Source organism: Mirounga angustirostris, unplaced genomic scaffold, assembly GCF_029215605.1.
Source record: "Mirounga angustirostris isolate CCGP_5_RB_7025 unplaced genomic scaffold, mMirAng1.0.hap1 SCAF_10, whole genome shotgun sequence".
Classification (NCBI taxonomy): Eukaryota; Metazoa; Chordata; class Mammalia; order Carnivora; family Phocidae; genus Mirounga; species Mirounga angustirostris.
Window position 1 is genome coordinate 73,131,054 of NW_026991718.1, and position 25,056 is coordinate 73,156,109.

The window sequence follows — 25,056 nt, forward strand, 5'->3', positions numbered from 1 at the left end:
ATGTAACTGTCCTGTTTTCCCAGCACCACGTATTGAAGGGATTGTCTTTCCCCCACTGTATGATTTTGCCTTAGTCATAGATTAATTGACCATAAAAACGTGAGTTTATTTCTGGGCTCTCTCTTCTGTTCCTTGATCTATGTGTCTATTTTTGGGCCAGTACCATATTGTTTTGATTACTACAGTTGTATAGTTTATCTTGAAATCTGGGATTGTGGTACCTCCAGCTTTGTTGTTCTTTCTCAAGATTGCTTTGGTTATTCAGGGTCTTTTGTGGGTCCATACAAATTTTAGGATTATGTGTTCTAGTTCTGTGAAAAATGCTGTTGGTATTTTGATTGCACTGAACCTGCAGATTGCTTTGGGTGGTATGGACATTTTAACAATATTACTTCTTCCAATCATTGAGCATGGAATATCTTTCCATCTGCTTGTGTCGTGTTCAATTTCTTTCATCAGTGTTTACAGTTTTCAGAGAATAGGTCTCTCACCTCCTTGGTTAAGTTTATTCCTAGGTATTTTATTCTTTTTGGTGCAATTGTAAATATTTTAGTTCTCTGGAATGTAATCTCCCATTAGAACATTAACTCAGTAATTCAAACTTTCACTCCTTTGACCTTCAGACACCTTTTTAGAACCGTGTGCAGATTTAGGAACCTGCAGACAAACATAGCTTTTGGTCCTTTGTGCAAGAGGAAATTCAAGAGATGCTTAGGATTTCATCTTTCTATAAGGATTTGTCTTTCTTTCTTTCCTTCTTTTTTTTTTTAAGGAAGTGTTAGATATTCAATGAGCATCAGGAGCTTAAACCACCAAACACATGAAAACTCTGAAGGTAAAATATCAAGCATTAGACAAAAGGTAGGCCAATGTTAAGGGGAGATGGCTCAACTGCCTTCCTGGTATCCCACCTCATATAGGCAATAGTTCTTTACTGCAATTTTTTTTTTTTTTTTTTTTTTTTTGAGAGAGAGAGAGAGCATGCACACGTAAGCTGGGGGTTGGGGGGAGAAAGAATCTTAAGCAGGCTCCACACCCAGCGCAGAGCCCAATATGGGGCTCAATCTCACAAGCCTGAGATCATGACCTGAGCTGAAATTAAGAGTCAGATGCTTAACCGACTGAGCCACCCAGGTACCCCTCTTTACAGCAATCTTTATGTCAGTACATCAGCCACCACAGTGAGAAGCTATCTATTCAAAATCAAACCATTTCTCAGGGCAAAAGGCCAAGTAAACTTCTCAAAGGAACCTCCATTCTTCCTACTTCCATAGTTCCTATGCAAAACCTTCCTAAGTCTGAGGACAAAATCTTTACCTCACAGCATGCATGAACCAATGTTGTTTCCCTTAAATCAGGGGTCTTTGTTGCCATCTTTCTTCCCCCTAGGTGGATCTCTTCACAGATGCACACCAATGGACCACTCTTTAAGTGAACTCTGTGTGCATATCACATGAGAGAGAACTAAGTGCCAAATATTGACGTTACAAGAGATTTTTCCACTCACAAAAAGTCTTCACAATAGGGGTAGACACAATTTAGGGTCCATTCAAATAGAGACCTTTCCTAGTTCTCTGGAAACAAGATCCACATTTTAACATAACCGTCTTTGCCTGAATTTTCAAGAAATACAACAATTCTGTAAATAGATGCTAAGATCCAACTTGTTCCTTTTCCCCATTATTTCATACACTCTTTTTCTCTACCTTTTTACAATGTGGGCCTCGGATTGTTTTTTAAATAAAATAAAGTTGCCTTATATATTCCTCATTTGTATATACTTATGGAAATTATCTGTCACAAATATTCTGATCTCACCAAAAACCATTTGAAGATTTTTTTTTCTATAGTATTTTAAAATGCTCATTCAGTATCTGAATATCTCCAGAGATGGAGAGCCCCCTACTTACTGGTCAAATGTATTTAGCTCCTGAGGAGCTCTGTCTATTAGAGGCTTTTTCTGTACACTAAACCCAGCTTGGGGGGCCTGGGTGGCTCAGTCATTAAGCTTCTGCCTTCGGCTCAGGTTATGATCCCAGGATCCTGGGATCGCCCCACGTCGGGCTCCCTGCTCAGCGGGGAGTCTGCTTCTCCCTCTCCCACTCCCCCTGCTTGTGTTCCTTCTCTTGCTGTGTCTCACTCCATCAAATAAATAAATAAAATCTTAAAATAAATAAATAAATAAGCAAACCAAGCTTAAAGCTGCCTCCCTATAACTCTACCCCTCTGGTCCCAGAACTGCCCTAAGGAGCTACAGGATAAACTCCCTCTTTACTTGGCCACATTTTAAGTTCCTCAGATTCCCACTATGTCTCACCCACTGCTAAGGATCCTGTGCTTTGGTCCAGGATAACTGCGTCTGACTTCCCAGTGGTAAGTATAAAGAAGGATTATGAAACCTTCTTGCTGATTCACACCTGTATTCAGAAAGCCTCTGATTTGACAATCTGGAATCCTGAACATTCACTGAATCACAGCATCTTCAGGCTGTCCATGCAGTCTAGGCAAGGGCCAGAAACACTCACTGGTTTGTTCACCTTTAATTGGCTGGTATCAAGATCAGGAACAGAATCCAAGCTTCTGATGTCAGTAAAGGGGTTACTCCCATTACACTTCACCATAAAGCTGCTTCATGCTGCATTCAGTGTAACTAATCGGGAGCCTTGTGCCCAGCACGAGCCAGGCCCAGCAATAATCAAGGCTCCCAGGGATTTAGTCTGTGCCTCTCTGGTATCCAGTGTCACACTGGGTTTGGGTGGTCTGGTTCCCCACTGGACCGAGAGGCTCTAAGGACAGAGATGGCCCTTGTTTCCCATCTAGCTTTGTGTAGCCCGAATGGTGGGATGGTACCCTCGGCTCAGTGCTGCCAAATCATGAGGCCACCCAGGAGCCTCATGTGCCCTGGGCCGGCTCGTAGCTCTGCACCCATTTTACAGAGACCTCTGTCCTCAAATGGCTCATGGCTTTCTGGGGTGGGAGGGGACAGCCAGGACTGTAGTTACGATACAATATAAATATATGAGTGCAGGGTTGTACAGAAAGACACAGAGGAGTGTGGGAATGACTACAGTGTGGTGAGCCAGCAAGTGGGGGTGGGCGGGCTGATGTGGGACGGCCCCCAGGAGGAGGCAAACTTGAAATCAAATTTTGAAAAGAACGGAGGAGTAGCTGAATAAGCAGGGAGGGGTGAGGGTATTATAAGTAGGGCCTGGTGTGTATGGAGGCGCTGAGGTGGCTTCAGAGAGCCCCTAATAAGTACCAGGCACACAAAGCTTGAACATGTAAGCCCACGCTCACCCGGGAACTCACCAGTGACTACGCTGGAATATGAAACAACTGATTATCCAAAGCAAAGCCAGTCCCAACACCTTGTTTATCTCAATAGTTTCCTTTGAAAGTGACACTTTTTCCTGTTATTTCATTTAGTCATGCATTCATTTATTCAACAAATACAAATTATGCCCCTCCTGTGTACCCAACATCTAATCCAGAACTCCCTGTGTTTCCCCATCCATTAAAGGTAGGTACAACCTGCCTACCTCGGAGGAGGAACACATAAAGGTAAGTTCTAGCAAGGGCCCCTGGTGAACTATCTTAATTAAAGCCCCAGAAACCAGGAGAAAATTAGCACAGTGGGATCAAATTCAAGCACCACTCAATACTTGAGGGTATTTATAGAAAAGCAAACACAAAAACAAAAACTCCAATATCCTGACAGGTTGTTTTTTGTTTTCCTGGTATAAATTGGTTCCTTTTTCCCTAGCTGCAGAACACTGACTCTATCCATTCTGACCTTCGGTACACAATGAAGCCAGGGCTGGAAAACCCAGGCCCAGGAATTGCCCACCTTCTCTAAGAATACCGAGTGCCTTCTCAGCCCCCTTCCCAGAAGACAGGAGAAGGGGGATGGAAAAGGATTCAAGAGGATTGACTTTGAGACGGGACTTGGGAATGGGAGAAGTCAGTAGAGTTCCCTCTGAATTTTCAGTGAAATAGAAACTGGTGCCTTCTCCCCATGCTTCAGAGTGTCCTCTGAGGACCCTCAGCACGGCCGTCGCCCGCCGGGGTCTGCTGAGAAATGCAGCATGGCAGACCCCACCCAAGGCCCACTGAGTCAGGAGCCGCATTTTCTCAGGATCCCGGGTGACTCAACAGTCTTAATCTCCTTAAACCTGAGTTTTCTCAAATGTAAAACAAGGATGATAAAACCTACCTGACCCATCCATTTCGGCTTAAATAAAATGATCTCTATACAGAGACTTGGCTCAAAATTGTGGCTCTCCCATTTGCCCCCTTTCGGGTACCTGGCTGTGTGTAAATTCTTGGTTTTGACTCAAAGCTACAGAATGAAAAGGTGCCCTTAGTCGTCACACCCTCCTCATACAGCTACCCTTGAGGCCCAAGGAGAGCCCGTGACTTCTTGCTGACATGCCCTAGCCTGGGAGTGCCCCGAGGGCAGGGCCTTGGTCTTTCTCCTCTTTGATTTTCTAGCTCTCAGCATGGCACGTGGCACAAGGCACACAACAGGCTCTCGGGATATGTTTGCTCGATCAACTGGTAAAGCAAGTACTTAACTAAATATGCACCAGGAGCTTAAATGTAGGTGTCTATGAAAGCCTAGTCCTGATAACACCTAGACACACCTGGAAGGGAACTCCACTTCCTCTGAGTTCACCCTTTCTGACAATTTCAGAAGAGTTCACACCTGGCCAATCAAAGTGGCCACGGGTTCCTGTTGCAGAGAACATCTCTGTTTGAGCTAAACATGGCCATTATTTTCAATGTCAGGAAAGAGGCAAAGCTGGGGGCTTGGAGAGTAGGAATAACACACTGGCAGCCATCTGGCCCTACCTGACTGGGCAGGAGGCACCCGAGCTGGTGAAGCCACTTGGTCTGTGGACATGACCAAGCTTGGGACAAGTAGCTGCTGACCCTAAATGCTGGAGAGTGCTGGGGGGAGGGGAGGGCTAGTGAAGGTGCCAATGTGGGATTGTGCATCCAGAGAGGGGCGAGCCTCTCAGCAGCAGCAGGGCTAAGTGCCCAGACGCAAGGGGCTCCACGGACTGAATGTCTGCATGCAGCATTCATTTATCACCTACTCTGAGGGAGTTCAACTACCTGGCCAACCTCCTTCGCCAGGTTGGGGCACTCAGTTCTTGATGACAGGCGCAGTTTGGGGGAAGCCATACATACCCTACATTTCAGCATAACCCATCATAAATCAGAGGTGTCTCTGGAGTAATGCAGAGCATTAGGTAGGGCATTATTCTTAGTGTCCCTGTCCTAAACATGTTATTCTGTGGATATGACAGGTCATTCCTCTCTGCAGGGTCTTTGGAGCCTGTCATAGCCTCTGGCCATGGGCAAGTTGCTGTCTCTGTGTGTATGGCAATGGTCCTATTTCCACCTAATTATGTTTTTTTTTAATTTCTAAGTAATTGTCTTAATAGTTAATAAACATACATGGGAAAGGAAAACAAGATTACAGGCATTGACAGGAAGGTCTCCCTCTTCTCTAAATTCACCCTTTCCCTTCCCCAGAGACCTTGCAGAGACAGCTATCCATCAAATGAATGAATGTATAAATCAGATGCATTCCTGCAAAGTTCAAATTTAGGTAAATCAAATCTTTGCCTGCCTTTATTTTATCTTTTGAGTGGATGCATCTTTGGTGGACAGTGGCTCCGTTTCTTCCACCGAGGGAAACATGCCTTTCAGGTTTGCCACGACAATGAGCTGGTGAGAGCCTGTGGACATGTTGGTGGTTGTCATTTACTGCATGCCTACTCCAGGGAGAGCCCTCAAGTTGAAGGGAGTCTCCTCGGTGGTCCCACAGCTTCCTGTTCGACCAATAGCTACTCAACAGCTAAAACGCATTTTGTACCTACTGGTCTCTTGCCTGCCCCCTTCTGCGGAAGTACAGATACCTGAGAGCAAGGGCCAAGTTCATCAGCTCTACTCCCAGGGCCTACTACATCTTAGATAAACAAATATATGATGTTTCCAACCAATGCAGGAAACAGAGGATGGAGGGGAGACAGAATAGGTGATTCAGAGACACTGATTGTCATCTCTGTGTATGTGGACAAATGCCCAGATCTTCACAGACCCCCACAGCTCACACCAAAGGTTTATAACAAAGGAGGAAGGTAAAAGACCCCTCGTCGGCAGCTCCAGTAAGATGGTGAATTCAGCACTTGGGCTGTGAAACTTAATGTTTCAACAAAGCTAGGTAATAAGGAAAATCAATAAAACTATCAGCAGTGGCCAATTTCAACTGGATAAAAGAATAAAGTAGTTGATCCTGAAAGACAACTCTCTAAATTAGGTTAGATGAATGGAAATACCCTTTTGTTTTAAGCCAAATCATGAGGACATCAACAACCGTAAACGATTAAATTATAGGCCACTTTGACCCAGTATGCTCTGAGCTGCAAACATGAATTTCCCAAAACAATCTTCTTTATAAGAGACAGAAATGATACACAGCAAGGCAACAGAGACAGAATTAGAGGCCATGCCAGAAAACACGGGGCTCACTTCTTGACTAAGGATCTATTATAAACCTGCCCTTTCTATAAGCTGCTTTCTTCAGCTGTTCAATGACTGTTCCTTCTTCAATTACTTCATTAGTAAAATAGGCACAAAAGTCAATAGGAAATACACATCTTTGCTCCATAATGGCACAGGGGAAGGAGGCTTTGGTAGTGATACTAAAAAGCTTTGCTCTTTATAAACACTGAGACTGCAATTCTGTTTTTCATCTGCTAATGGTTGGCATTTGGTGTTGTTAACCGTGGATGACTCATTTCAGGGGAACTGCTGTGCATCTAGGGCCTATTTGGAAGGAAATGAGGATTTCTTGGCTTATTTCTCGTCAAGCATTTTAGCATTGTCTCTTTGGGACATTATAAACCCCTTGACGGGGATTTGGAGTTCACTGCTTTCTCCCTTGGTCCATTCCTGACTCCCCCTGTCTCATCTGGTGCCTGGTCACTTCTAGGAACAGGCACTTTTCCATCAGGACAGAAGATAAAGCCAAAAACCTGGAGACTAAGGGTCCCGCTCCCTGGGTCTGAGGATCAGTGGCAAGTAGTTCCGCTGGGGGTGGGGATGTGGGGTATACATGGCCAGATCAATGTTTTTGAACATCTGGATTTCATTTTCACACTATCAAGCACTGAGGCTGCCTCTGTACTCTCTAGTACAGAGAATGTTGAAGGGAGAGAATCCACTAGAGAATCCACCATGTCCATGCATATCTGGGGAGCCTGTGGGGTGAGCCAGACCAGATCTCATTGCCTAAAGGCACCTCATAGGAGGGAGACCTCTCAGCATCTTGGAGCTGGTGCCTGACTTGGAAATCCCATGTTTGGGAAAGTGAGAGCTCTCTTTAGCTTCTCAAGCAATGCTTCTTATTAGAGACTGGACAGAACTTGAAAAGAGAAAGAGGGAGTGTCAGGGCTTGCCGTGGGGGTACAAGCTAGATAGGCTGGCGAGGAAGTGGATGCTGGGGGTGGTGGAGTGCTCACCATGGAACTCCATGGAATTGCTGAGGGAGAAAAGAGAGAAAGGGCAGAAAAGACACAAGGGATGGCTGTGCCTGGACTTGACCTTCCAATCACCTAAGCCTCATGCTTATAAAATGTGCTCTACTCAACATCCCAGACTTGACCAAACTTGACCTGGAACATTCCTCCTGCTTGGGGTCCAAAGTGGGTGAGAGGCCTTGACCATGAAGACACATCCAGAAAGAACTGCCTTCAACCTTCACACACAGTTTAATCATGAAGGTATTTCATTTTTTTGTTTGCATGGCATGAAAATTTCTGTCTACAATACTGATAATTGTCTTTGTTTGGAAGCTCTTAGAGAACACAATTTGCATCTATTAATTTATGGTGTCTATTCAGCCTTACTTAAAAATAAGAGCTTCAAAGCTGCCTTTGATAGTGATGACATGATTCCCCTCTGCTCAGAATGGCCTCCTCATTGTCAATCCAGGCTACCTATCCTTTCCTTTTCAGCCCAAGCCCTGCCTCTTCCCTGAGGCTGTCCTGGGTTATCCCAGCCCCAGTTTGGTCCCATCTGGAGAACTCCTGGTAACACCCAATTAAGCATTCAATGTGATATTGTCTTCCACTTTTCTCTAGTGCTTTTGTCCTACAAGTGAGTCTCAGATTCCTAACTGAACCGTATACTCCCTTGAAGGCAAAGCCACATGTGCTTATGAAGGTCACCTCTCATTTTCTGCTTGCCTCCCCACTTCCCATTTCCCAAACCCAGCACCAAGCTGGGCACAATTGTTAAAGTGCATTGGTGACTACCGTTCCCTTGAACAAATGGTTCTTCTTTAACTACCTGGTAACCGAAGGCATTGGATTGAATTATGTAGACTTCTTAGGAACTGGAGCATCACTGGGGCACTGGGATCTGAGAGAGAAAACAGCCACTGGCTGAGGCAGTTTCTAGAAGTCCTCCCCTTCTATTTCAACACTGAGCGCAGCACTCCAATGCTTGCCATGGACTCAGGGAAGAAAGATTACTAACCTGCTGGGATTTGAATCTGGTCTAGTTGCAGACCAAGACTTAGTTAGGGACCTGCCTGACAGAGAGCCTGAGAAGGAGCCGATGGCTCCTGAAATGGGACCCAGGGAGTCTCATTTCTAAGACAACGGAAAAGAAATTTGCTTGTTTATGAAAGGGACTTCTGGGTCACTTTTGGATTCAAAGCTAAGAACTCTAGCTCCACATCACTGTTAAAAAAAAAAAAAGAAAAAAGCAAGCTGTCTGAAGAAAAGAACTAAAATAAACAGAGAGGTGGGAAGGTCTTTGCCATGTTGGCAAACTCACTATTGAGGCCATGATTTAGAGCAGGGCACTGGATCGTAGCTGGGGGTCTAGATCCAACAGGGTACGATCAAAAGGTAGGTAATCAACATTTTGACCTCGGGCACGTCGCTTGACCTCTCAACGTGACGATCTCCTGCACGCCGGTAATACCATCGGGCACTTGGTCTACCCATGTTGCCATTTCAGAGCAAACCCAAGCAGGTGTGATCGTGTCTGTCTGCCTGCCTGTGCAACTTGAACGAAAGTCCAGAAAAGAGCTGCAAAGGTGAGTTTAAATTTCTAAACCACCCCTTCAGAAATTATAAGGGATTTGAATGATTCAAACCTGAAGAGGAGAGATCTAGTAACTGTCTTCAAATATATGAAGGGCTTTTAGCCAAGGGCCAGTGAGAGCGTGGGGTCCACATGTGCTCAATCTGCACCGAGCACAGAGAGCACACCCAGGCTCCCACAAAGAGAAGTTTCTGGCATTAAGGGCCACAGGATACAAACAAGATAGAGAATGTCCTTCTAGGAAAGAGTTCATTGGAGGAAGGGTGGGGAAGAAAGAGAAAGACAGAAAATGGGGCAAAACTATGGCAAGGTGTGAGCTCTGCAGAAAGCAATCTCATAGCCCTGGCCAGATACAGATATTATTCTATAAATTGCCACTCTGTCACCTTGCTCTGTTCTTCTACCTTTTTAATATGCCCCAGAGTCAGAAACCTGCCCTCAAACTCCTTCCCTGAATACCCTGCCTGCCCTTCCTCCACGTGCAGCAGGTCAGAGCTTTGCCCACCTCCCTGCCCTCAGGTCTCCAGGCCCTTAGGATATTTACTGAGCATCACCTATATTCAAGGGCACTGTTCTTATAGCAATCTGACCACAGTCCCTACCAGAGATGCGATTATCCCCCTTCACCGGTGAGAAAATCTGAAGCTCTGAACTAGCAAGCGTTAGAACCAGGATTTAAAGCCAGGGCTGAGGGACTCCTGGGACTGTGCTCTTCCTGCCCTAACTGCTGGGGGGGGGGGGGGGGCAGGGAGGAGACTGAATGGTGTGGTGTGTCTGCAGCATGTGGCTGCAGAAAGAAGGGGACAGTGTGGATCCTGCTCCCTGCTCTTTATCTTCTGCTTCTGTAACCTGATTTAACTGCGTTGTGATCTGCGTTGCAAAAAATCCTTCAAATTACTTTTGTATCTTCTGCGTTTTGTTGGAGACACAGGTTGGCAGTCCAAACATTATCAGTGAGACCCACTTCTAGTTCTCTCTGTTGTTGTTCAGACTCTGAAAAACTCCCCTGGGTGAACACTAGATCTGGATGGAAGGCAGGAAAAGAACAGCCTTAGAAATCCCTGGGTCAGACCCTGGTGGCCCCTCCTCTGGGAGCCTGCAAATAATGGTGCATTGTCCTGTTATTAAAAAGAATAGAAATAATGTACAAATTGCGCCCCAACAAAGGAAGAAATGCTAACTAATGTGCACAGCCGGAAACAGTAGCTGACACGCTGGAGAATTACATTGCTGTTTATGCGTCTGTCACCTGGGCTAATTATGCTCTGACTTAAGTATCTGGTGAGCCTGTAGTGCCCCGTTTACCAGGAAGCCCTGTGGTTATTACTTAGGATAAAAGCTTGTGATAAAAGGCACCCAAGACTGGAGGATCACTCTCGAGTATTCCAGGAAGGTTTGCTATTTGCGATAATGTAGGTAAGGTGCCTGGCTACGTAGTACCTGTCAAAAAGAGCCCTTTTCTTTCAACCCCTTCGACCTGCTACAGACATTAGCCAGCCCTCAGCCTCAAGCTCTGATCGCTATTCAGATTAGACCAGAGATCAAAACCGCATGACCGGAAACGGCCTTAGCTGTCATCGGGCCTGACCCCTTACATCTGGGGTTAGGTTGCCTGGTTTAGCTAAAGCACACAGCAGTCAAATCCCATTATGCTGAGCTGCACAGGACAAGCAAGCAGTGGAATTTTATTAGACAGCTAGAAATCACATTAGCCCCAGCTCTAGCAGACACAAACGTCCAAGGCGTCCTACAGTGCGTGAGCAAGAAAAAGAAACCTTTGGCCCATCCTGGAATTGGATCCTCACCCACCTTTCTCTGGGCTCCTCGCTGTTTGCATGTGCTGTAAAGTGTGTGCGATTTCTATAAATATATGTCTTTTTTTCCAATTGATGGGACTGGAGCATTTGAGATAGGCAAGCCGTAGGGATACCTGATGGCAGAATAATAGAGCGAACGCGTCAGCCCTGACTCATTCCAACTCTCTTCGCACCCTTTTGCAGAATACAGTTAGGTATATTCACTAAAGAAAGGGACTTAGATAAGAATCTATGAATGTCCACAGTCTAGCTGGGACAACCGGGTTTTGCACGGGATCCTTCTCGTGCAGTCTAAGTAACAACTGTCTCAGCCTCTCATCCTCTGCTCCTCTCCTCGCCCTCCCAACCCTTCCAGAAATCTCTGGATCAGGAGCCCTCAAAGTCTGAACAGTAGGACAGGGCAAACAGATGTACTGAACGCAAACACAATGCAACAAGATCAGATCCTACGAAGAGACTGCTGGGTAGTCTTTCCCACCATCCAGAGAAAGAATCCCGGATCCGGGAAGAGCAAGAGAAAAAGGGCAGAAAAAGTTCTCCTTTTCTTCAGAGTAACACATGCGAGCACTTTACAGAGTCTGGCGTGTCTCAGCGTTTCTGAAGTAAATTCTATTTTCTTTAGATGAAAGAGATAAAAAAAACAAAACACTAAGAATTCAGCCCAGTGAAAATTGCTTTGGCCATTCACATGCAATAAGCCGTAGAAGCAAGGAGGAAAAAAAATCAATCGCTTCTGATTTATTTATTCATTCATTCGTGCACATCCTTTTTCTCTAATGTAAAAAAGGATGTCCGCTGTGATTTTGCAAGTTAATTTTTTCAAAGGAAAAAAAAATAATCCAACCTTCCTATTGGTTGCCCAGCATCTTGGCACAGGAAATGCATATTTAATTAATTATCCTGTTGCATATAGATTATGTAAGGAAAAAGGGGGACTGATTTTGCTCATTGAATGTTTCTCCAATATCTACAATCAGGAGGCCACTGTAATACTTCTAAGTCTGGTGAATCTGGAATTGCACACTAGTTAAAGCAATGCAAGTTTTCACCTTAATAGTTGCTTTATTTCTTAATCAGGGTGGTGGGTACAGCGGTGCTCATTTTATTATTCTTCAGGCCCTTTGGCACATCTTAAATATTTCATACTAAATACTGCTAAATCCCCGAATCTTTTACAACAGATTCTATTCTGGGCTGCTCAGAGCTGAGGGTAGAGAAGGAAAGCTAGAAACGCCAAAACGTAATTGCAATAAAGAGAAGAAAATGTACGAGACCAATTTTGGAAGGATGTTTAAAGTTTTAAACCTATGCCAAATAATTGAGATCTATTCAAAGAGAATTGAATTCTATTATAAGCCCCATATACATGCAATTATTGAATTATTCTGAACACCTGTTGAGATTGGGTAATAAATTAGCCAAATGAAAATCATCGGGCACCCGGTCAAGCACATGGTTTGACCCACTCCTTCAAATTTGTGGACATAATCTCTCCTCTCATTACTGAACTGTAAACTAGAGCTTCATCCCTAACACAGAGTAGACCATGTGGTGGTGTGACTCTGTCCTTGTGATCTCCAGCGTTCTGAAGAGATGCAGTAAAAGGTCCCAGTCTTCCAACCAGGGGCTAAGGGAGCTGACTGTCTCACCCTAAAGACTGCCACAGCCCCTAAGTCCCATTTTTTTCTCATTGCCAAGCGGAACCAGTCTTGGTCTTTCCATTTTTCCACCATGACATTAAAGCCAACTGTTCTGTCCTCCTGCACATAGAGAGAGGAGAAGAAAGATTGTCCCCACTAAATCTCCGTCCTACTTCCCAGCCTCCCTAGAGCCCACGTTTGCCACCATCTCATCTCCCTGTTCTGTGTGGACAAGGTTTTACCATCCAGAATCCCCTTGCACTCTGACTGCTCAGTCCTCACCACCCGGCAAGCCTTTAAGGGGAGTAAGTGTGCCAAGATGAGATCGAGAGAAGAGGATGTAAGGAGAAGAAAGAAGGAAAGACCACTAGACACCATTTACACCCTGTCTCATCAGCCAGTGGGGAGCAGACGTTCCCTCCCCCCATTATTTCTCCCTAAAAGCAGGGCTTTTGCCTGCGTGGGGAACTGTAAAAAGAAGTAACACTACTATAAAAGCTCTAAAAAATAAGATTCTGAAATTGGACGGCTTATTTGTGTCATTTCTGAATACCGTTAGACCAACTGGTTTTACTTCCTTCCCACGACACTCACACATCCCCCACGCGAGTCTCCAGGGTGAGAGTGCCGCTCCGCCGAAGCCTGCCTTGTGCACCAGCGTGCAGGGACGCCTGCTTTACTGGCCTCACTTGGTAAGTCAAAAATCTTCCCTCTGCTCCGCCAAAGTTAACAGATGGCTGGTCCCTTTTAGTACACAGGCGTAAGCATCTTCAAAATAACCTTTTCCTTTCACGTGTGCCAATTAATTAAATGTCGCTGTAATATGTCCCAGCCGAGGGGGGAAGGGAGACGTGGGAAGACAAAGGGTCAATGGAAGAGAACAATGAGGAGAGATCACATTCTCCTACCTTCACCCGACGACCCCGACAGATCAATGATCACATACACTCTTCCTTCTGGCTCCAGATCAATCTGCAATGAAGAAAATGACAGTGGCTCAGTTAGTGCCTTGTGGGGGCAGCCCAAGAGTTCCATGACTTTTCCACCCCAAATGGCTAACACCTAGAGTCACGGCTCCGTCCAGTTCATCCCCCTGTAGTGTGCCGGGGGAACCAGGAATGCAGGAGAATGGGCGTTTATGGAATGTTCCGGATGCAGCACGAGGAGGTCTGATACAGACCCAAAAGATAGTGTCATCTCAGTGGTTCCCAACTGCAAGGAAACCTGGAATGGGGGACGCTTGACACAGGGAACCTTTTTGGGACACAAAACTATCTAGAGATGTTTTTGATTGTCATGACTGGAAAGGGAGGGCTGCCACCAGCATCTCATGGGTGGAAGCTAGAGATTCTGCTAAGCATCCTACAGCAGACAGGATGGTCCCCACAACGAAGCATTATCCAGCCCCAGAAAGCCAACAGTGTCAACGTTGAGAAACCCCGGGTTGCGCCATTCTCCCAATAAGGAAGCTGAGCTCAAAGCTGTAGGGTAAGTGGCAATGCTAAGATTCAATGATGAGACTATCTAAAGAAACCCATGTTCCTTAGACTACACAAATTGCTCACAGGGAAGGAAAGAAAAGCATACGATAACTATTCACACTCAGAAGGTGTTTACAATCTCACGGGGGAATTAAAAAACAGAGAACAATGCTGAACCCAGCTTAATGATGAGCAGCAGAGGATCACGGATCAAGTATCCGGCAATTGGAAATCAGTGTAGAAGAGCAGTCTGGGAAGACTTCATGAAGACGAGAAAGGGGAGTCAATTGAGGTGGAAGAAACAGCATATGCCCATACACCAAGGCTGGGAATGTGCACGGTGCTCGTGGGACACTGAGGGGTGCCCGCCCTCAGGTTGTGTGTTGGCACGTTTTGCAAACCCCACATCCTACCAGGGTTGTAAAGAGTGAGCCCACACCACTAAATTCTTACTATCAACCTTCTCCACCCACCCTCACCTCCCAGCCCACCTCCAAATCCAACTAGCTACTTCTATACAGAACCAGGCTGATCAGAAAAGTTGACGTTTTTGCAAGGTCTGAATTATCCTTACAGAAACTGTGTGCTCCATGAGAGAGTAGTAACTCTGGAAACCCTGGATCACCAAGTACCCCCGGTGGCCTATCCTCGCCTCCACAATTCCATCTGTCTATGCAGAGCTTTAATTGGCTCATGCATGCCAGGCTTGTCTCCCCAGCAAGCTGTGAATTTCTTGGGGGCAGGAGCCCCCACCCCTCCTTATTGTTTTCATCGTCCCCAGCAAAGAGCAGGCACTCATTCAGCAAGCAGTACTGAGAAAGGTTCAGTCTGGTGAACACCTCCTTCTCATTCAAGGTTGAGGTCACCTCCTCTCTGAAGCCGTTCCAGATATTCCCAGTCAGGATTAATTATCCCTTCGATTGTGCTTCTATGGTACACACGCATATCTGAACCCTGGCTCCTAATACACTGGAATACATTGTCCATATGTCTGTCTCGTCTGCTAGGCAGAGCCAATGAGAATCACATTTGTGTACCTAGCGCTCACTGTCTGTTAGTCAGGAGACACTCAAAAAACCTTTGGGGAGGGGAAAAGACTTTACCTTTGGAACTCTGAGAGCCTCTTCTGGGGTCAAATGCCCCCGCCAAGGCCCCATCCCCAGGAAGGCCTGTGGGCATGTGATCTGTACGAAGGTGACATTCAAATGAAGTGGGAGGGTAACAAGAGGTGGCTCTCCCAGGATCACCACATACTCCCTCTGAGGTAAAAAAAACTCCCTTGGGACTGATATTCTCCAGGTCCTTCCCCCAGCATTTCATGCCACTCACAGTCCGGGTTCCCTGAGACATTCATGAGTCCCACTTTATTTCCAGACCCGGTCTTTAGTGGTTGAGAATATTTAAGGTTTCTCTCAAAATTTTAGTTATGTCAACAAAGGTTTTCAGTGCCTCACAGGTGAGGCCCCTGGTGATATTGCAGGTAGTCTGTCAGGGCAGGGAGTGAGGGAATGCAGAGTTCTTTGGTGGAGGGGCAGAGGGAGAGGGAGGGAAGGAGGGAGGGAGAAAGAGAGACTTTTTTTTTTTGAGAGAGAGAGCATGCATGGGCACAGGGGAGGGGAGGGATAGAGGAAGAGGGAGAGAGAGAATCCTAAGCAGGCTCCATGTTCCACGGAGCCCCACACAGGGCTCGACCTCACGACCCTGAGATCATGACCTGAGTCGAAATCAAGAGTCAGTTGCTTAACCGACTGAGTCATCCAGGAGCCCCTGCAGAGAGTTCTCAGCTTGCCCCACAGGGGCCACTCACCTGAGTTGGGAATCTTGAGCTTGGGACCCAGATGGGAACCCAATAGCAAACTGGTGATGCCATGCAGCGACTCTCCCCATCCTCTCTGCCCCAAGAATCTGTGATTTTAGGTTTCTGTCTAAAGAAAATGTTCTCCAGCACCCTCACCCCTAGGAACCCCCACCCCCTCCCACTGCCACAAGCATAACCCAGCCCCCGCACTAAATTACAAACAGGAAAACCAACAGTCAGCTCCACTGAACAGAGCCAAACCAAAATCCTGTCCCTGCCACAAATATCAGGGGTCCTCTTGTCCGAGAGCATGGAATTTAAATAATGTATGCCTTTTAGAGATTAGATCATCTCTATTAAACCCTGCCGGCTAAATGAAACAATTTCTCATATCCTCCAACTCAGAGATTTCCCACGACTACGGGCTTCATTGGCAAAGTACAATGCTATCTGTGAAAAGCGGGGAGGGAGAGAGCAAAGGAATGAGCTGGGCCGGGACGCCTATTTGAAGGCAAGCGGCTTGCCTCTCTTTGCAAAAGGGGAGTGAGAACTTGTGGCAAGACAGGTCATTGACGATAAAATGTATTAGGATATTAAACGTTCAAGATAGCAATCAGAAACCATTTTAGCACCCACTGCTGCTGCAATGCCGATGAACTGCATTTCCAAACAGAAAAAGAGAAATTAAGCTTTTAAACATGCCAAAAGCAACAAAGAGCTTTGCAGCCTGGGCAGATGGCCACAGAGCGCTGGCGAGGCCCCAGCCGGCCCAGTGAGGAGACGCTGAGAATCCATGTAGGGAGGTCGGACTTCTACGCAGATGACTGGAGGGTTATCAGGTACAAAACGTGGTGGAGTGTGGTGTAACTTCATGGTCAAATTAATTGAATCTCAAATTCGGCTCACAATGACCTGGCCCGGATAAGGAAGCAATGTGGGTGCCCAGGCCTGCACAGCCCCTGCAAGCTGTCCATTGCCATCACTGTCAGGCGCCTGGCACTACATAAAAGCAGGCCTCCTCCCCCCGCCCCCCACCCCCACCCCAGCCATTCCCAGGGTTGGGTCTAAGCTCTTTCTCCTGCACTCAGGGGTCCTCCAAATTCTCCCAGATGCGACCCTGTTTTCCAAATCTCCTTGAAACTCATCCATTTACTTCATGAGTCTTCCCAGCTACAATCTCTATTATCTCTGACTATGTTTTCTTTAGACCTCTAGCACCTTTGGCTAGCGCCTCCAGCTTAGGCCAGGAGCAAGCCAGTAGAACAATGGGGAAGACAAACACAGCCTTTGGAGTCAGACCAGGGCTGAATCCCGGCTCGGGCAATCATGTACCTTCCCTGAGCTGGGGCCTCAGTCTCATCATCTGTGAAATGGGCTGTTGTAAAAATTCCATGAGACTCCCACACAAAGCTCTTGGCCCTCAGGAGATACTCGGTACGTGGTGGTGATGTGTGAACTTCCTGGCTCTGTGGCCTGAAGCAAGCGACTACCTTCTCTGAGCCTCAGAATGCTTCTCCATGAAATAGAGCGAATAACAGGCCCTGTGACGTTTGGGCTGTGGTGATGTTAAATGAGATAATCCATGTCAAGTGCTCAGCATGGTGCCCGGCACAAAATCCTCAGTAACCGCTGGTGCTATTGTTTTTAAAAAGCCAAGTCTTCAAATGTGCTACTTAGTCTGATGTTCCTTCCACTCTGTCAAGCTTTTCCCCCAACAAAAAAAGGCATTTTCTTGCCCAAAGTTGATATTATTCCATGTTATTCCAGGACGACCTTACAGAGTTGGGAATATCAAATAAAGCACTGCAGTGAGGGTTTCATGCACAGCCCTTGGGGAGCCCAGGGGCAAAGTAGGCGATAGCCCTGGTCCTCAGAGGCTCATGAGGTGCTCATGAGGAAGGAGAAGGGGAGGGTGGCCGCAGAGTGCCCAAACGCCTGCCATGCCTCACGCACCGTGCCCGGTGTTTAGTTGGCATTAGCTCATTTCATCTCCTGTGAGGCCAGCATTGTTCCCTACTTTTCGGACGGAAAAACTGGAGCTCCGAGAGCTTTAAGCCGGATTCCCACCCGGGGCTCCCTGGGTCACATGGGACAGAGGAGTCTGCCGGAGCTCTGGTGTCAAGCCCTGCCCAGCTTGGGAAGCCTTCTGGGACAATCCAGTGCCAGGCCTCCCCTTCCCGTAGGCCTCCAGCTCTCTGCGTGTTCCTGCTCCCTCTCAGGAACAACAACTGGCTCCCCAGCCAGGCCGGCTGGAGCAGGGCAATGCCTTCAGCACCTTCCCTGCCCCACCAAGAGCTCGGGGCGGGGGGGAGGGGGGGGGGGGCGCGGCCAAGGTGGCGGTGAGGAAACAAGTTCTGGGCAGAAGCAAGAGCTCTATTCATTTGAATGAGGAACAAGGCAATGGGGAACGAGGCCAAACCATAGAGAAACCCATGAAAAAGGCCCGCTCTGAAAAGCACAAAGTATCACAGGCACTCCTTGGGGTGGTGCCCGACTTCACAAACCCTTCACACACATCATTTCACGTGGTCCTCACAATTCCTTGGAGAGTAAGTATGATGCGCACCACTGCATGTGTGAGAAAGCTGAGGCTAAGGAAGGTAAGTGGCCAGTACAGCATGCCTAGGGAGAACACAGGGGCGCCGTTCACAGGGGAGCCTCTGCGAAATGAGTGCCCTAGAGCTGGACAGCCTGGAGTCTGAGCTCAAATCTGCAACTCCTGCCTCAGTCCAACAGTCCTCCCCGACACCTCACCTGCCCAGCGGGAAATTCCACCGAGGCTGTGGCACTGTGACCTGCAGGTGTCCGCACGCCATCGTTTTGATGGTGATCAAGTTCAAGGCAAAGGAGGTAAGAAACTCACAGTCAAGCCTCCTCCTAACCATAGGCTCAACTTCCACCAGAGACCTCTAGGCAAACCTTTCCTTGGAACAGCCCGCAAAGGTCACACATGCCCAATTTGAGTTTCGCTTCCTTTTCCCCCTGTTATCAGGCACCTAGGGGCTAGAACGAAGCTAGAGGTAGGGAGTGGGTCAGAGGATGAATCCAGAAAGGATGAGGAGAAGGGAGAGAGGCTTGCACTGTCTGTCTTGCACCAATTAAGCCCTAGATAATAGACTGTTTCTTTTTTACCTGGAGGAGGGGAGGGGAGTGAGGAAGGAGGAGGCGGAGGGGAATCATCGAGAGAGGAATTCCACGGTTCCTTTCCAAAGCCGGGGTCCCACTTCTCAAGTCCGCACACCCCTTTTTGCTGGCCACTGTCCCCTGGGGGAACCACAGTCACACTACAGTCCCCAGAGGCACCCGGCATGGAAGAGGCAGGCCAGACAGAGCAGGAGACCTTCACGCAGCAGACATCCTCCTCACCCCTGCTTCGGAAAACCCAGAAGGATGAGGCACGATGCTGGCCAAGTCTCGAGCAGCTGTTGGGTGCTGATTCTGAAGCTCGCAGCTGATCAAAGGCTTCATTTGAGGAGGAGTTTGCTACTAGCCCTATTGGGAGAGGGCACGGTTTGAAAGTAGAGGGTGCCCATGTAATTAAATATTTCAAGTCGTCCCATAGCACTCACTTTCATAAAAGAAGGGGAGACAAGGATTGTTTCTCACTTTCCACAGCAGTGCAAAGATATGACGCACGCTTTAGAGTACATCCCTGCAGGGCAGAATCCTGCCCGACCAGCGCACCGGAGGGATTTAATACATATTGTACATGTTGGCTCAATGGATGAATGGCCTAACTTTCAATTGAGTCAGCACAACTGAATTATGGAGATGATTCATTTGGAAAGCCAGCAACCCGTACACTACTGTTCCTAGCAGCTTCATTCAGAACGGCGAAATATTGGAAACAACTCAAAGGCCCGACAACAAGTAAATGAATAAGCAAACCATGCTGCCTGCCCATGATGGAATTTTGTTCGGCCATAAAGAATGAACTACTGATATCTGCAACAAGATGGATGCTACGAGGAAGAAGCCAAACATATCAGAGTACATAATGCATGATTCCACTTATGTGATGTTCTAGAACAGGCAAAACCAATCCAGAGAGACAAAAGGCACATTCGTGATCTCCTGGAGGTGAAGGAGGGAAGCGAATACAAAGAGGGGTAGAGGACGCTCTCTGGCCCGGGGGAGGTGCTCTGTATCTGGATCGAGGCGGTTGTTGCAGGAACATATATATACTTTGTCAAACTGCATCGAGCCTAACACTTCAAATGAATGCACTTTATTGTATGTAAATTATACCTCAATGAAGTAGTTTTTTAAAAGGGAAAAAAGAAGCCATCACTTCATTGCACAGGATTCCTCTACAAGTTTCCTTTAATAACAAATCATCTTCCCACCCTCGGGGCATTTAAAATTTCATATTCCAGTTTTAAAAATAAAAGGTTCATTCAGAGTTTTTCGAGTATATGTGTCACACGACATAATGCACACCTACCCATGTGGGCAGAACACACTCGCAGGCACAGCCACCTTCTTCTGTCTTCTGTGATCAAAATACAGTAATAGCAAGAAAACCACATCCGAAATGTAGGTTTAAGAGCCTGCTGACTTACTTAAATCTGTCTCTGTGTGCGTGTGTCCCAAGACAATTAGACCAAATCCTCTAGAAGAGTTTTTAATGACCTTAAGGACGTAAATACCCACGGAGAGGGAGCTGCTTAAATGAAATATGGTACATCGTGTGGTAGATCGCTAAGCAAGGCCTAAAAAAAGAATGGAAAGATCGAAATGTACCGATATGAAGTGATCTCTGGGATATATTGAGTGGGGGGGGGAAGCAAGGTGCCATGTGTTTATTTTGCGAGGCTACTGTGTGAATACACCCCCCACACACACTCTCACACTTGTTCCACACAGATTATCTTCAGAAGAAGTATTTTTTTTTTAAAAAAAGATTTTATTTATTTATGACACACAGAGAGAGAGCGAGAGAGGGAACACAAGCAGGGGGAGTGGGAGAGGGGGAAGCAGGCTTCCCGCTGAGCGGGGAGCCCGATGTGGGAATGATACCAGGACCCTGGGATCATGACCTGAGCCGAAGGCAGACGTTTAACCGACTGAGCCACCCAGGCGCCCCCTCCAGAAGAAGTCTTAATCAACAGGACACAGGGGTTGCCTCAAGACATAGAAGGGGGACCAGAAAACAGAAAAAGCTGATTCTTCACTTAAGCTCTTTGAACCCTATGATTTTTTAAATCATGTTCTTGGGTTAACTTGCTACAAAATTTGTCAATACCTTTTTCTCTAGCTATTTCTAACCTCCAATCCCCCAGAGACCAGCTTGCTTCGGTTACCAGCTGCATCTTAAAGATACGCCCCTCGAAACTGGCTAACAGATTGCTTTCCCATCCCCTGTGGCCAGGTCATGGGGACCAACCAAGCAGCAGCCCTCATCTTCACGTGGAAGTCCTGTTGACTGGACTGGAGACCTATGTTGCAGATTCTAGCTCTCCAAGGCCACAGATGGAGTAAACTCAAGTTAGTACTTACTTCCTCTTTTTATTTTATTTTATTATTTATGAGAGACAGAGAGTGTGTGCAAGGGGGGGGGGGCGGAGAAGGGAGGCGCAGAGGGAGAGGGAGGGAGAAGCAGACTAACTGCAAGACCCTGGGATCATGACCTGAGCCGAACGCAGACACTTAACTGACTGAGCCACCCAGGCACGCCCTGCTTCCTCTTTTCAGCAGGCTCAGAAATAGACCCAGAGAGCTGGCTCCCTCTGAAGATAGAAGTGGCTGAAAACAATTAGCTTTATGTGTGCTCAAATGCTCTCCAGCACTGGGAAAATACCAAAGGTGCCAAACCTAATATCAGGAGTGTGGAATGGTTTACAAAACTTCATCCAGGAACAGTCTAGATTTTCTAGCTTCCTTCAGGGAAACGGCTTCAGATACACATGACTGTGCATCCCAAAAGGAGATGGTGCATGCAAACAGCAGGAAACGTAGGCAACTACCCCCAGTGTTCTGAAGTGAGAAATATCCCACCACCAATCAGCACTTTGCATTTTGCATTTTGCGTTGCAATGCTCTCTCTCCTTGGGTGTATTTGTATGTATGTGTTGTATTCTACATTTCCCATCTGTTTCACTAAGCCAATACATTATAGTGATTCAGAGAAAAGGCTCTAAAGCTAGCCCTCCTGGGTTCAAATCCCAGCTCTGCCTGTTATAAGCTGTGTGGCCCTTGCTTCAATTTCCTCATCTATCAATTGAGAACCTCAGTGGCATCTGCTTCATGATGTGGGGAGGATCGAATGACATGGTGTAGCACTTGGAGCTGTGCCTGGCACACCGCTAGCAGCCTATAAACGTAAGGTGTCAGGCCAGTATTGTTCCTTCCTGCCCAGACTGTGAGTCGAGGGCTCCTTTTGGGGGGTTCTGCAGTACTTGCTCCAGGGCTAGAGCGCAAGGCGGGTAATCACTAGAGACTCCAAGTGAAACTGAATGGATCCACGTAAAACAATGACAAGCTGAGTAAGGAGCTCAGGAGAGTGCAACCAGAAAAACCGTCTTCAGACTTCCCTGTCTCTGTCACATGACAACCCAGCAGAACCTCTGACCGACAGCTGCTCGCAAAGATGTTCAGTTCTTGATTCCCTTCAAAATCCAAGACGTACAATTGTTATTCATCACTTTCGAGCTCCTCAAGAGAGATTGTTTTGTTCGTAAGAATAATCACAACCCTAGTAAACACCCTTTATTGAGCACTTTTCACACGTCATCTGTGTGAGGGAGGTAATACCCTTATTCTTAACTGTTTCAGGGATGAGAAACTGAGGCTTAAGGATTTAAGTAACCTGCCCACATTCTCACAGCATGAAGATGACAATCCTGGATTAAAGCAGGGCTCTCCAACTATGGACCCGGTGCTCCTGTTGCATTTTATAAAAATCCCAGAAGCACGAAATTTAAGAGTCATAAGCCACTTGGAAATCACTTGGTTAAAATAAGCAAAGAAATACAAATTAAAGGGTAAGATTTTTAAAAATTTTCTTTTCCCTATCAAATGAACCAAAGTTGCTCTGGGGCTATGTATTTTTGTGTTATTTGTTTATTAAAATATAAACAAAATCAAGTGTCATGATATGCTTGGTTTTTATTTTTTTTAAAAGATTTTATTTATTACAGAGAGAGAGAGAGCATGAGAGGGGGGAGGGTCAGAGGGAGAAGCAGACTCCCAGCTGAGCAGGGAGCCCAATGCAGGACCTGATCCCAGGATCCTGGGATCATGACCTGAGCTAAAGGCAGATGCTTAACCGACTAAGCCACCCAGGTGCCCATGCTCATTTTTTAAAAATAAAAAACTACATGTGAACTTATAATGAGAACTGACAGTCCCCTGCCCCATTATTCCCCAGGGGGAGCCAATTTTAACAATTTCTATTTGGGTTTTGCTGGTGGTCACTGCCATGTCCCTAAATAAAATGCTTTTACCTCAATTTCCTGGTTTCTTATTTTAGACATTCTCTTTTGCCTTGCTGCTGTGATCGATGAGGATTTAGTGCACTCACCACCTCCCTCCACTTTCCCCTTCCACAAAATATACATCGCAATGCTCAGTTCCTTCACTATGCTCTGCAACTGCAAAAAAGCAATCCAAAATGTCAATTTCTTGTTTCATCGACTATAGATAATATTCCTTGACCCTCCACATTATAACTAGAGGACATTAGTGCTTCTTCCAGCCCTCCCTATCCTCTGACCACCTCTCCCATCCACCCCCGTCCTCAACTCTGTCTTTCCTGTTAGATCATCAATGATGACAACACTGACGTTTGGTTCTCTAATTGTAATTGAGGTCCATGTTTTCTATATATGTTGTTTCAGAAATCTGAAAACAAATTGATAGTGTTTATTTATTTTAAATTTTACATGGCATTACATACACTTTCTTTTCCATGGGTCCAGTGTGACAACCCATGTGCCACTCAATGGAAACTATACCTTGTATCAAATTTAAATGGATTTTTTTTTCCCCACTCAACCAATTGCATTTCTCAGATCAAGTTTTCCCGGGTTCCTTTTCTCTTGGGGTTCGCCCTTCTAGAAACTCCCACTGTCCTCCTTCCTAATGGACTGACTGCTCTCCTGCCTGCTGCACAGCTGGAGTGCTGTGACTTCTTTTCACTGCTCTGCTGGATGCACCTGCTGTTGCTGGAATCCATCATCTTCTTTGTTCTGGGTTATTCCCTTGCTTTTACCAGTAAAGTACTCATTGAAATAAAGTTCTCATTGAAATATTGATTAAGAGTGCCTAGAAAGCCAGCTAAGACATGCCTGTCCTCACACATGATTGATAGTTTGGCTGGATATAGAATTCTAGGAGGAAAAAAAAAATCATTATCAGAACTTTCTTTTTCTAACATAAATATTGCCAGTGAAGCTCATGTTAGCTTGATAGCTGTTGTTTAGTAGGTGACTTTATGTTGTTTTCATTCTTTGTAAGTTCTAGGATCTTTTTTTATCTTAGTGCTGTGAGCACTAAAATAAAGGTTCTGCAGAACGGCTGGCTCCAGGTGAGGCTCCAATCCCCTCAGCACCTGTTCCAGGCTGTGACCCGTCTGTACTGCTATTCTGTTCCATGAATTGCCACCATGCTCTCTACTTTCATCCCCAGAAAGTCACTGAAATAGTTTGATGAAGTTTCTTTCTGCTTACGAAGGTGTTATACAATTTTATCCCTACACTTTTGCCTTTTTCTATTATTTAGATGGGGCCTTGAGGAGGCAAAGAAACAAACATATTTGCTTCAAGACTACCTTGAATGGAAAATCTAAAAAAATATCATCTTAAATGATATATAACCCAGTGCTGTAAGAGTAGAGGAGAAACAGACATTCTTATACACTGCTGATGAAGTGTAAACTGGCACAAAATTTGTAGAGAGGGGTTTGGCATTATATAACAAAAATCCTTTGACCTAGCAATTCCACTTCTGGGAAATTATCCCAAATCACACATGTGCAAAACAATTTAACAACAAAGATGATCATTACAGCATTTTTTAAGAGGGTAAAATTAGAAACTAATTGTTTAACAATAGCAAACTACTTAAATAAATTGTGGCATAGTCAAATCATTAGATACCATGCCATCATGAAAAAAGATCTTGCTGAATTATATTTAATGACATGGAAAGATATGCAAAATACGGTATTAAGTGAAAGGAAAAATGAGATGATA

The 25,056-nt window shown here is 46.0% G+C and overlaps 1 protein-coding gene across 2 annotated transcripts in view; it reads right to left on the minus strand.

Annotated features, from left to right (window-relative positions):
- Positions 1-25,056, minus strand: part of PRKCE (protein kinase C epsilon) — a 489,104-nt gene that overhangs the window by 289,776 nt on the left and 174,272 nt on the right. For both annotated transcript variants that reach the window (XM_045885068.3, XM_045885067.3), the window contains one exon: positions 13,492-13,555. In XM_045885068.3, the coding sequence (XP_045741024.1) occupies positions 13,492-13,555 (64 nt within the window). The remainder of the gene's footprint in view (positions 1-13,491; positions 13,556-25,056) is intronic.